The following is a 13552-nucleotide window of genomic DNA, read 5'->3' on the forward strand; positions in this document are numbered from 1 at the left end:
GGGTCAACACAACCTGCATTACTGAACTGAGGAAGGCAGCAGACTTGAATAAAGTAAGCAAGTTAAAGTTGCTAGATCCCAGGTGGCTTCTTGTTATTTTTTAGTTTTCAAAACCACAGTGCTGTTATAAAATTAAAACACTAACAAAATAGCCAGTTAAAAAAAAAAAGAAAAACAACTACAATGGTTAACGGGATGTATCATTTATAAGGCATTAAAAGTACATTGTCTCATTTGATACTGCCTTTTTTTTTTATGGTTATGCTTTTATGGCAGCACCTATAAATGGTCCAATAAAGTGGCTCTTTTTCCTTTATAAAAATATAAAATAACATGCAGGAGGTGCCTTCTACCTCTGTTAGGACAGTTTTGATCCAGGCCGGAAGCAATCTGTTGCCCAAGTCTTCAGCTTTTCCATGTCCACACACAGACAAGCCGTGAATTATGTTTCCTAACGCCAGGGCAAAACCTGAAGTCTGTTAGAAATAAATTTTAAAAAGAGGTGAGAGAAAAGAAGACTGGCACAGATCAAGAATGTTCATGTACAGCAAAATAAGCACTTTGAGGGGCTCCTTTCCTACAGACACGTTCTGTTGCCATCTGTACCTCAGAGATTTAAAAAACCTAGACCAGTTTGCAATAGCAATTGCAGCCTAATTGTAAGGAATTCAGTTTCAGTGAGTGGTATATTTCAGGAAAAAAACACTGCACTAGTGATTGACTTGGGTCAAACAATCCCAATTCTAAGAAAAGAATTAGAGTGAAAATATCAAGGTGAATCACCCAAGCCTAGTCAACCTCCAAACAAGAAGGGAAAAAGTCCTGCAATGAGCACAGCATATGAAAATTCTACATTTTGGTGTTTGCAAGATCTATTCTTTTTTCCTGCTTTTTACATTAACTTTATTTTTGTATTGAAGTATAGTTGATTTACAAGGCAAAATCTATTCTGAATGTAAGCCAATAGGCCTATAACCATAAAATAATAACAGTAAAATACAACATAGGCTTAACATCTGGCCTGAATCCTGTAATAACCCACAATGGCCAATATTAAGACTTTAGAGAAATCTAAAAAATAAACAACCAAGCAAACAAAGTACAAACACGGAAATTCTAGAGCATGCATAATCAGAAGGAGCATTTTTCCCCCTCCAACTTTAAAAAATTATGGCAAAATGCACGTAACATAAAATTTGAATGATGCTAAAGCTGAAACTCCAGTACTTTGGCCACCTCATGCAAAGAGTTGACTCATTGGAAAAGACTCTGATACTGGGAGGGATCGGGGGCAGGAGGAGAAGGGGACGACAGAGGATGAGATGGCTGGATGACATCACTGAATTGATGGACATGAGTCTGAGTGAACTCCGGGAGTTGGTGATAGACAGGGAGGCCTGGCGTGCTGTGATTCATGGGATCGCAAAGAGCGATGACTGAGCCACTGAACTGAACTGAACTGAACCATTTTAAGTGAACAGTTAATGGTATGAAGTACATTCACAAAGCTGTGTGACCATCACTCCCAATCATCTTTAGAACCTTTTTCATTTTGCAACATTGAAGTTCTATACGGATTAAACTTTAATTCCCTATTGCTCCTGCCTCAGCCTCTGGCAACCATCATTCTGCTTTCCATCTCTACACTTCTGATTGCTCTGAGTACTTCATATCAGCAGAAACATGCAGTGCTTGTCTTTTTGCTATGGGCCTGTTTCACTCAACATAATGCCCTCCAGGTTATCCACATCATAGCCTATGTCAAAATTTTCTTCTTTTTGAAGGCTGACTAATATTTCAGAGGGACATTTTAAAGGGTATTTCATTTACATTGCAGTAATCTAAATTTTCCTATATATTTAGTCATGAGCAGAGATTCTCTGCTTTGAATTTGTGGAGGTTTTACTTGATTAGATTATTCTATGTATTTTTATCTTTATGAATTTTTGTCTCTGCCTTACATAGCTCTTCTATTCACTACCCATGTGCTTTAAGATCTTATACAGAGCAATAATTGGAGAGAGCAAAAAGACGTTCATACTCATACCAAAAAAGAAAAAAGTGTCTATAGGGGATAAAGAGAGAAAAAGATGTCTGTAGATACTGGCTAAAGCTTGGATAAGAATTAGACGTTTCTCATTTCTGGGCACAAAAAAGTACTTCATTAAAAAGTCAAAATCAGAGTAAATAAGAACTAGGACTTCAAAGCAGCCTGAAACCCACAGAGAAATAACCAGAAATTCCACCTGCCGGTTGTTGTCCACTAACAGTCGAAGCTTGTTCATGATATCTTCAGCCTCCACTGCCTCAATGATGCCGGCACTGAATGCAGATGTACATACACAGCTGAGGGTATAGGCAAGGACCTGAGAAGAAAAGACAGCAGAAACACAGGGCTTCATGAGGGGAAATGAAAGAACACGGTTTAGTCGACACGAATACTTTCTCAAACTTACTCCTAGGATAAGGATTGGATTCGAGTATGCCCACTACAGACTGGGCACTGTTCTGCCACCTAACTTATTTGTTGCTATTGTTATATTATTGTTGCTGCTGTTGTTTAGTCACTCAGTTGTGTCTGACTCTGCAATCCCATGGACTGTAGCCCACCAGGCTTCTCTGTCCATGAAATTTCCCAGGCAAGAACACTGGAGTGGGTTGCTATTACGTCCTCCAGGGGATCTTTCCAACACAGAAATCGAACCTATGTTTCCTGCATTGGCAGGTGGGTTCTTTCCTGCTGAGCCACCAGGGAAACCCCAACTTTTATATTTCATAACAATATTATGAGATAGGGGTTATTACTTTCTGGATAGAAGTTTTGAGGCTCAACTACACATAGCTAGCAAGTGACAGAAGTGAGATTCAAACCTGGGTCTTTAGACTAAATCAAAAAGTTCCTTCAACAGTAGAAGTAGAGTTTCATCACCAGTGGATACTGCTAACGGCAATGGACTCTGATCCAAAGTCAAACAAGAGAGGAAATTCAAAGAAGTAAAACGCTGCTACATTAAGATTCCCTAGTAGAAGCAGTGGAGCATGATAAACGAGGAAGGTAGGTTTCAGAGTCAGATAATTGTGTAAAATAGGGATAATACTATTTACTTCAGAGCACTGGTGTGATTTTAATATGCAAATGAATAAATAAGCAAACATATTATAATCTTTTAAAAAATGCTGGGAGTAGAAACAGAATATTTAAGTGTATATCTAAAATTGACCACTGATTGGCTAAGTAACTTTAAGCAAGTCACTCCATCAGTTTGAGCTTCCATTTTCCCAAATCAAGGTGACGCATCCCTCTCTGCCTTGGCATTTTCAGGATGAATCCCTCCCTCACAAAGATGCTGTTAAGACAAAGTAGAAATGTTCAGCTCCTCACACTGGTTGATACAGCATGAAAAAAAGAAAGGCAGTTTCTAAGGTAGAAATTGGGTAACAAAAATCAGAGGAGAGGAAAAACCAAAACTACTTGCTTGAGGCCTTCTAAATCAAAACATTAGGACAGACAGATGCTTCAATTTATAAAAACCTTGTTTTCCTTTATTAATCGCATTGCTCCTCGCTTATGACATTTTCTCCTTCAGCTTAAAAAAACACATAGTTTCCAATCATGCTCTGTACCACTTTAAACATGGAAATGCGGTGCATGTCTTAGAACAAAACTTCAAGCCTCTGTGCACCAAAGAAATCCACCGATTCAACAAGGCCTATTGCTGAAAGCAGAGGAGCCGAGCCGGGAAACACAGCAGCCATTATGCACTCATCAATAGATTGTGGGCAGGCTGGGAGAAATAGGATCTGCTCTAATGAGAGGGAGAATCTGGCCAGGCCAAGAGGTCGGCCCAGGCACCTCCCAGAGAGAAGAGCCTGGCGACGAGGCTTCACCTGGGCTCACAGACACACGGGCCTCAGACGACCTGGTGGACACGGTCCACACACAGACGGGGGCCCAGGATCCTGATTCTGCGTATTTTTGGCGCCATCACAGAAAAATCTTTTCATTAAGTGTGGCAAAGGGAATTTCCTCAATAATTTTTCATGCTGGCTGACATGAAAAAAAAAGAAAAAGAAATCAAATGCCTTTTGGATCTGTAACTTCTTAAGCTTATCCCTGGCCATTTCTTAAAGTTATATTTGGCTTGATCCTAATTCTAAAAATCTCCATTTAACCTTCCTCCAGAAATCGCAGCTTTCTTAGAAACAGCCTTCTAGTGATGCTGAGCTAGGGTTCTGTATTCACGCAGGGCTCTTATCTTATATGCCACATGTAAGTCTAAGTTGATTTAAACAGCTGCACTATTTGAAATCCTTATGATCTAATATATAGGTTGTTTGCCATTCAGATTTTCTTCTTAGCCCCGTTGAAACTGAGGAAGGATTTAGTTTCAGAGTCACCAACACAGGGGAAATAGAAAATAAGCAGCGAGAGGAAGACAAAAGCCCGCAGAGGGAAGGGAAGTGGAACCTTGGTCCCCTACCTCCTGGAAGGTTCTGCTCTGGCTCCCGCTGTCATCCAGGTATGCGGAGAGCTTCCGAAGTGAGGCTGCCACATGAACTCGGGACTCTGTCTGGCCGCTGTGACTCATGAGGGACAGGACGAGTCCAACTCCCAGTATACAGCCCGTGCTTGGGTGCCAAAAAAGATGAGGAGTGAAAACTACAAGAAATCCATGCCCTCGCTTTTCACTTATCACGGGAGTTACCAGTGCTCTACAACCCAAGGTGAGCTGGCTGGATTTTAACTGCAGATTGGTATACATGCACACCCTATAAGCCCCCCACAAGGATTGTTGTTGTTTAGTCACTCAGTCGTGTCCCCACTCTTTGCGACCCCATGGACTATAGCCCACCAGGCTCCTCTGTGGATGGGGAGTCTCCAGATAAGAATACTGGAGCAGGTTGCTATTTCTTTCCCCAGGATACCCACCATCCAAACAGGTGTCTATGGCCCATGCCAGTGCTGTGTACCCAATGGAGAAAATAGATAAATACATCAAATAAATACATGAAATAGTTTGACAGGTTCGTCCCTGGTGGTGCAGTGGGTAGGAATCTGCCTGGCAAAGTATGGGACACGAGTTGAGTCCTGGTTCAGGAGGATTCCACATGCCTTGGAACAACTGAGCCCACGTACTACAACTACTGGAGCCCATGAATCCTAGAGCTGTGCTCTGCAACAAGAGGAGCCCCCTCCGTGAGAAGCCTGTATATCCCAACTAGAGAGTAGCCCCCAAAATAAAGAAATAAACCATTTTTAAAAAGAGATAGTTTGTACAGTGATTATCCTTCAGCTGAAACAAAATAATTTTTTAAAAAACAAACAGTTTGATAAACTCTATATGAGAAGGAGGTATAAAAATGAGTCAAACCAGTTCTATCTCTGCATTTAGAGAAACGCTGTGGTCCCCTCCCCACCTATGATGAGAGCACTCTGATTAACTGCATAAGGAGAGAAAAGCCTAGATTTCAGGGTATGATCTGAGGACATCTGACTAATAACAGGGTGGGGAACAAATGCAAGGCATGGTTACGAGGTACTGCTAAGAGCTTCATGTTTCCTAGTCAACTTCAACAAGTGGAATTTCTGTCTCAAAGAAACTGTGTATTTGTCTGCGCACAATGACATTAATCCTCTTCTCCCCTCTGATCCCTCCAAGTACCACCAGGTCAGGAGAGAAAATGGACAAATGACAGGCTTGTCAAAAGTTACCCCATGTGACAATTCAATTGGAATCCTGGGCTTTGTGCCCCCATTCCCCTGAAAGAATACACATCCATTTAAAGAAAAGAATTGTTCTCCCAGAAAACCTCTAGTCAGTATGATAAGATAATGCGGCTTGAGGGTAATTTTTTACTCTTTTGAAAAAGTTCTTCTATCATCACTGTTGTTTTTCAAGTTGAGGAAATGCTGAGTTTTTCAGAAATCATCCTTTCTCTGGTTTGGCTTGCCTCGCTTCCTGCTACCTGCTGCTTAAGAAGACATTCCAGGGCGTCTCTCCAAGAACATATTTCAGTGCCCGTATGTTATATGTTATGTCATTTTACTCTTACATAGCATCTTTGGCTGGCATCAAGACCCTCACACGTTTCTCAAACATGACAGTTACTTCCCCTGACACCTTTGTGACAACGGAGCTCCCACCTCTGATAAGAGATGCCCAGAAGGATGGAGGGGCTACAGGATTTGCTCAAGGTCAGGCAGAGAGTTTCCAGAAGAGCACGGAGAGAAGATGAGATTTCTTAGTCTTCCCAGTCTGAACCCAGCCCTTCTAGGCACCCTGCGTGATGCCAGGATGGAATGCTTATGAGAAGGCAACATGTCTCAGGTGTGTTTTCCCAGGTTCTATTGCACAAAAATCTGGCATTAGAAAATCTTGTATCAAGCAGTTACTTCAGCAACACTCCAAGTCAGGCAGGACTGCTGTTTTGGCTTACATGAACTTAACAGCAAGCTCGACTAGCATAATGCATATTTTAACCAGTGAAATCAACATCTAACATCTGAACATTATGTGCTTTAGAGACAAATCACATTTCTGAAAGAGGAAAGGCTGCTGTTGATTAGAATGGATTTAAAGTCTTTGTTTTCATTTATACTCTACAGGAAAGTTTTTTGGCCGTCTTTCTATATTGATGAATATAAAAACCTGAAATTAAACCAAAGATATAGTTAGACAAATGTGATTAATACTTTAAAATTTAACTTCTTCTCCTTGTTTGACTAAGTAACTGCTACTTTTGCTAATACCCTGTACTAATTCACTTCAGACAATTTTAATGATAAATTCTGATGAAGATTATCTGGGAGTTGATTTAATTAGTGTCCACATTCTTCACCACCCTCCATGAGGGTGGGTACATTTTCTGTTTTTTTCCTCAATATTTGTGGCACCTAGCACCCTGCTTGACAGCGACAGGCATTCAACCAACATTTACTGAATGCTAAAGAACCGACCAGATGCAGAGTTTTAAGAGGAAATAAAGCTGAGAGAACATTTATCAAGGAAAAAAATCCTACCTCCTCCCCAAAAACCCCCATATTTGATTCTCATGTTCAGTTGGAGGCAAAATTGATGAGTGGAGGCAAAATTCACCAAATATAGCATCCAAGATTCAATCAAGAAAACCTGATTTCTATTTTTTGCCAGACTAATTTAGGAAAGAGGTGTCAGGTTCGTGAGGGAAAAAGATGCTTCTCAAAGCTCCCTTGACTACTGGGGTTCATCCTTTTCAAATAATAGGCAGGTACCTAAGCCTTGCTTTTCTGGGCACACAAAAATCTCTATCCTCCTTCTCTTTTGCACAAAGGTCGAGAGAAAGACATCCCGGTTTTTAGTTCACATTTATCTGAAAATTATCACAGCAGAATTATTTTTGGGCAAGGTTATCATCCATTGGTATAATGGCTTTTAGCTGACCATATACGGGTGCCAATATAAATATGTTAGATTGTACGCATCTATTGACCTTCTGAACTGTTTCCATCTACTCTAATTTGCTCCAGCGTACACCAAGAAGGAAGTCCTAAAGCTTCATTCCTGATGTTTCCTTCTGATTTTTGAATCTTCTGTATTTTAATGTATCTTTTGTCCTAAGTCTTAAAGAGTCTCCTAGGTCTTTAGTTCTCCTAGGTGCCGACAAAGGTCCTCCAAGGTGCCAACAAAGGTGCCTAGTTCTCCTAGGTGCCCACAAAGATTTTCCTAGGTGCCAACAAAGGTCCGTCCAGTCAAGGTTATGGTTTTTTCCAGTAGTCATGTATGGATGTGAGAGTTGGACTATAAAGAAAGCTGAGTGCCAAAGAATTGATGCTTTTGAACTGTGGTGTTGGAGAGGACTCTTGAGAGTCCCTTGGACTGCAAGGAGATCCAACCAGTCCATCCTAAAGGAAATTAGTCCTGAATATTCATTGAAAGGACAGATACTGAAGCTGAAACTCCAATACTTTGGCCACCTGATGCGAAGAGCTGACTCCTTGGAAAAGACTCTGATGCTGGGAAAGATTAAAGACAGGAGAAGGGAACGACTGAGGATGAGATGGTTGGATGGCATCACTGATTCGATGGACATGAGTTTGAGCAAGCTTTGGGAGTTGGTGACGGACAGGGAAGCCTGGCGTGCTGCTGTCCATGGGATTGCAAAGAGTCGGACATGACTGAGTGACTGAACTGATTGTCCTAAGTCTTAAAGATTCTCCTAGGTGCTTAGTTTAGCATTTCTACACATTTGCCTCATTCTAACTTCACTGCTCTACCAGCTCTAAACTGAGATTAACTTGGGCAGAGGTAGCTCTCACATCTTTCTGTCTATTGAAAACAAAAAGGAGTTGTGTAGATGGTGTCTTAAACAGATGAAATAAATTATGTTAGATACAAATTTGAGGTTTTAGACTTGCTAACATAAATCCCTTATAAGAATACTAACAAATGATGAAGAGAATTTGAGTTTTAAAATGGTATGCCCCATTATGTCATTACTTATTTGAATCTCTTATCCAAGCGTATTAAAATATCACTGGCAAAAAGAAATTCTTAGTCTTAAGATCTATGCAATTCTGACATGTATGTTGCTATATCAACTGAGACATGATATATTTTTCTAAAATTAACCAGAGATAAATCTTCAATTCCCTAGTTTATTGTAGGTTATTCTGCAGATTAAGTAGTAGGCCATCTAATAATTAGCTCTAATATAAGTTAACATTTGTATAGTGCTTTGCCCTTTACAAAGTGCTATTCAAATGTTATATTTGTAAAAGCTCAATAGTAATTAACCAATGCTCAGGTCATCGATGGATAACATGACTTGTTAGGGCTGGGAGGACTGCAATGGCCAATAAATACCACTAGATGGCAGCAAAATGTAAGCGATAGGACCCCAAATACCAGGTGCTGGGTTCTTTCAGCAGGGACAGGTCCATTAAATCCAAGAAGCGTGGTGAATTTGCTCTGGGTGAATTCTATCACTTGAGGCAGCATGCTCCTAGATCTATTAACTGCCTCCAGGTAATACTTCCAGTATTTCAGGTGAGGGAGGACCAGACTCCTGTAACCTCCCTGGATGGGGGAATATTTTGTGCCATGAGCCAAGCATTCAGGTCTGCATCAAGTTAGAATTTCTGTTTTGCTTTTAATGGTGGGCAATATCTGCACAACGAGGGGGGTGGGGCAGAAATCAACACCACACTGTCAAGTATCAAATTGCTTTTTGTATCAAATTTTTTTTTTCTTTCTACTGAAATGTATTCTCCATGCTGTGCTAAGCAAGAGAAAGAAAAGTCTGACAACCTGGGTTTTTCTCCTGACTCTGCCACTGAAGGGTGTGACCTCGAACCAGTGTCCTATTTGAGACTCATTCTTTATCTGTAAACCGAAGTGATGATGACTCCTGCTTTAGTATCAATATTTAGGGTATAATCAGGGCTTCCCATGCAGCTGAGTGGTAAACAATCTGCCTGCTAATGCAGGAGACGTGAGTTCGATCCCTGGAAAATCCCCTGGAGTAGGAAATGGCAACCCACTCCAATATTCTTGCCTGGGGAATTCCCATGGACAGAAGAGCCTGGTGGGCTACAGTCCATGGGGTTCCATAGAGTTGGACATGACTGAGCAACTAACACTTTCAAGAATAAAGAAAGGAGGTAAGAATGAAGAAATAAGAATCTTATTACTATATTATAAAAAGTTAATTTTAAAGTTAAATATGCTTAGACATATGAAGGTTTTCAATGTATAAATATCCCTACTTTGGCTAATTCAGTTATCTCCATGGTCCTCCCTATACTCAAACAACATTCCTATAAACTAGTGGAGACAATACACGAGAGTCACTCCTGATTGTTCCAACTACCTGAAAGTTTACAGCAGGCTAATCACATCCCCCACCCCCCAGCTTTAAATACCTAGAGCTACAGATATGTTGAACACCTTTGGGGCCAGGCAAGAGAAAGAAGGAAGTGGGGAGGGGAAGGGAGAGAAATTTTTCTTACTCATTGGTTGTAAAAGGCAACACCACCAACATGTGAATTAGGCTCAAAAATCTTCATCAGTCCCCAAAACAGTTAAGGACCCTAGCCCTTCCATTAATCATTCTCTAAAATTTGAGACTTCAATTATGCCTCCAAACTCTTTCTTTGCCCATACTCAAAACCACACTCTTAACATGTCATCTCATCTCTGAAGCATTCAACTTTAAAGGGTGATAAAGCAGGTGTATATCAGGGGTTTTTATTCAACCTTAGCTTGCATGTGAAAGATTTCATATTTGTGAGTGAGAGAGTGAAGTTGCTCAGTTGTGTCCGACTCTTTGCAACCCCATGGACTGTAGCCTACCAGGCTCCTCCCTCCATGGGATTCTCCAGGCAAGAGTACTGGAGTGGGTTGCCATTTCCTTCCCCAGGGGATCTTCCCGACCCAGGGATCGAACTCGGGTTTCCCGTGAAGATCTGACTTCACTTACACGTGATAAAATATGTGATACCTTCAGTACTTCTACCATTATGCTCTTGTAAGTCTGAACTTAATAGGTGAGATGGTATGGAGGTCACTTTAGATCATCAATTCCTAAAGGCCAGACATTTAAACACTGATAATTTTGGTAAACACTGATGTAATTCATATTTGAACAGTACCCATTATAGTATGAAGTAAATGAATTAATAGATTGGAAGTTATAATAGATTATAATAGATGCTTATAATCTGTTGAGTTTCCTATTAACTTCAACCCCAGAAGATCTAAACACAAGCTTCCAAAACATAAGAAGGTCCAAAAAGGTCCAATGCAGGTTCTCATTGGTGCAGTATCTCAGGAGGCATAATAAAACTGCGTTTATCTTCCCACACAAACCACATGGATGAGACAAAGCACTCAATGTCTCACTAAACCAGTATGTTTAACACCATTTTTTGAGGTTCTTTTCTGATTATTCTCTTTTGTTTTTGTTTTTTATAACTGGAATGAGGAAATAAATTTTAAGATATTAGTTTAATAGAGAAAATCTTTAAAATGCACAAAGTTTCTTTTGGGGAAGGGATCTATTAATAGTGAGGAGGGTGGGAACGCCTGGTGTAACCTCTGTTTGTTTCCATTTTGATGCCTCTGACACGATTTCATAAGGAAATCTAAATTATGAGTCAAAGCCTCTCTTAGTCAAATCAAATTCAAAGAATATTTTCAACAGGTCTTTAAAAAGGTTATCATACATACACATCCCCAGACAGATGTCTCATATGATAAGTACAAGACAGAATCTAAGGTATTGGAAACTTAACGACAGCCACAAAATGACATCTGTTGCTCTGTATGGAAACAATTGTCTATTGTCCAAGTTGTCTATTTTCTGAAACATGGTTTTCAGAACAAATAAGCTTTAATTACAGATTTTTAAAAATTATTATTCTGAGTAAAGGAATTCAGGACTGGGTCCTACAAATATTTCACCATAGAATGAAACATTTTATAGCAAAGAAAGATCCAATCTCTGAGCATCAGAGAGGGAATGGAATCAACATACTTGTATTCAAGACTAGGGTCAAAGCAGCAGTTTTCCAGGGCATCCAAAGACTTCATCAGAAGAAGGTTCATCTGTTGGCTAGATATATCACTGGGTGAAGACCAAGAGCGAAAAATGAGTTATTGAAAATCATGCAACTCTCCAACATATTTACTATGTAATATTTTGCTCTTAGTATATTACTGAAAATCATTTCATTAAAAAAACATGAAAGTAGCAAACAACAATACTGATGAAGCACATATATCCTGCAAACAGAGAAACTGAGTCAAAGAATTCATTCAATAGTTAGGTTTCTGAACATCGTCATTACTTGCAAACCAGTGTTTTGAATTTTCTCAGCTCATTCAAATTTTAAATCACTGAAAAACAAGAGCTCAGAATTCCAAAAAGAATATTTCTAGGAATGCTAAGGTGACTTTCCTCAGAGGATATACTAACCTGCTCAGCTGATGCCATCAATGCTCATTCCAGATCCATCTGGCACTTCTGATTTTATGTGTCAAATATGAAGTTCTATTTTCTTTTTTTTTAAAGAGATGGAAAAAACCTGGCCCTTTATTTTTCTGCCTTTATAAAGCAATTGATGTGGATTTTGTAACTATGAGAACTATGAGAACTTAGTAAGAACTATGACTTCTAGGGTAAAATGAAACTTAAAAGGTAGCTCTGTCTGTTCTTTCAGGCAGAGCTGTGGGCTTCATCACCGACACTTTATTATCAAGGGGTCTCTGCATTTCAGCTCTCTGGCTGCAGTCTTGGACCATGCTGAGTGGAATGCAGTTCCAGGAATGCCAGCCAGCCAGAGAGCACTTTAAGTAATATCCTCTCCAACCAAGACTATAGTGGTTTTGCCTGGGGTGAAGGATTACATTTTGTGATGAGAAAACACGCACACAAGCACACACAATTTTAATAGTTTTAACTAAGTAAGTCTTATAGATGTTCTCTGGAGCAAAGTATACTTAAATATCCTAAACAAATGCTAAAGAGGCTGGACCATTAATAGAATCCTCTGGGAGTTACGACAGAAGCAAGCTTTGGAATAATATGCTTTTCTGAATAAATTCTAGACTGGAATTGAAATTCAGGAGATTTTTCATAAGCCTTAGCAAGAAAAAAAAATGGTTTGAATGTCAAAATTCTTTTACACAAAGTGACTTTTCATTTTTGAGACCAAGATATTGTCCTGATCCTGTTGTCACAAGGGGCCATTTTGAGCCACTTATTTGATGTCATTGATTATTCAGAGTTAGTAGCCCTCAAAACACTTTAGTTTTGGAAAAATAGAAATTTTCTCCAAAAACGTCATTACCTGGTAAAGACTGTCATTATCTAGTAAAATATTTATTAGTACCAAAAGCCAAATATTTCAGATTCCCCTGTTCTATGAAATTAGGACCTCCCTAATTCATTTCCTAATTCTATGAAATAGGGGCATCCCTGGTGGCTCAGTTGGTAAAGAATCCACCTGCAATGCAGGAGACCACCTGAGATGTGGGAGACCCAGTTTCAATCCCTGAGTCAGGAAGATCCCCTAGAGAAGGACATGGCAACCCCCTCTAGTATTCTTGCCTTGGAAATTCCACGAACAGAGGAGCCTGGTGGGCTAGTCCAGGTGGTCACAAGAGCTGGACATGACTTGGCATCTAAAACCACCACCATTGTGAAATAGTAAGGTGGGAACCATGAATAATTACATTAATGTCTGCAGTACTAAAACACCAACCAGAAGGAGATTGTTATCAATGCAGGATCATTATGGCAAAGGTAAAATCTGCAGTTACACCGTGGGCGCTCTGCCAGAGGAAGAGCTTTCTGGTGTCCTTCCCCAGGGTTTCCTGCAGAGGCGGTAAGTCAGCAGAGAGGGGTGGAAGGCAACTTAAGAACCAGGGAAGGATGCTTTAGGAGAATCACTGTAGGTTTCTCCATGTAGTAAAATTAAATTTACCACAATATGCAAGTCTGTCAAACCCTAAAACCAGCAGCATCTCCTCCTAAACTAAAAAGAAGAGAGCGAGAGCCAGGACAGGATGAA

The 13552-nt window shown here is 40.0% G+C and overlaps 1 protein-coding gene across 5 annotated transcripts in view; it reads right to left on the minus strand.

Annotated features, from left to right (window-relative positions):
- Positions 1–13552, minus strand: part of FOCAD (focadhesin) — a 301517-nt gene that overhangs the window by 48725 nt on the left and 239240 nt on the right. For all 5 annotated transcript variants that reach the window (XM_044939795.2, XM_044939797.2, XM_044939796.2 and 2 more), the window contains 4 exons: positions 11515–11604; positions 4482–4629; positions 2247–2366; positions 354–476 (listed from right to left, as the gene is read on the minus strand). In XM_044939795.2, the coding sequence (XP_044795730.1) occupies positions 354–476; positions 2247–2366; positions 4482–4629; positions 11515–11604 (481 nt within the window). The remainder of the gene's footprint in view (positions 1–353; positions 477–2246; positions 2367–4481; positions 4630–11514; positions 11605–13552) is intronic.

The sequence above is a fragment of the Bubalus bubalis genome, chromosome 3 (assembly GCF_019923935.1).
Source record: "Bubalus bubalis isolate 160015118507 breed Murrah chromosome 3, NDDB_SH_1, whole genome shotgun sequence".
Taxonomy (NCBI): Eukaryota; Metazoa; Chordata; class Mammalia; order Artiodactyla; family Bovidae; genus Bubalus; species Bubalus bubalis.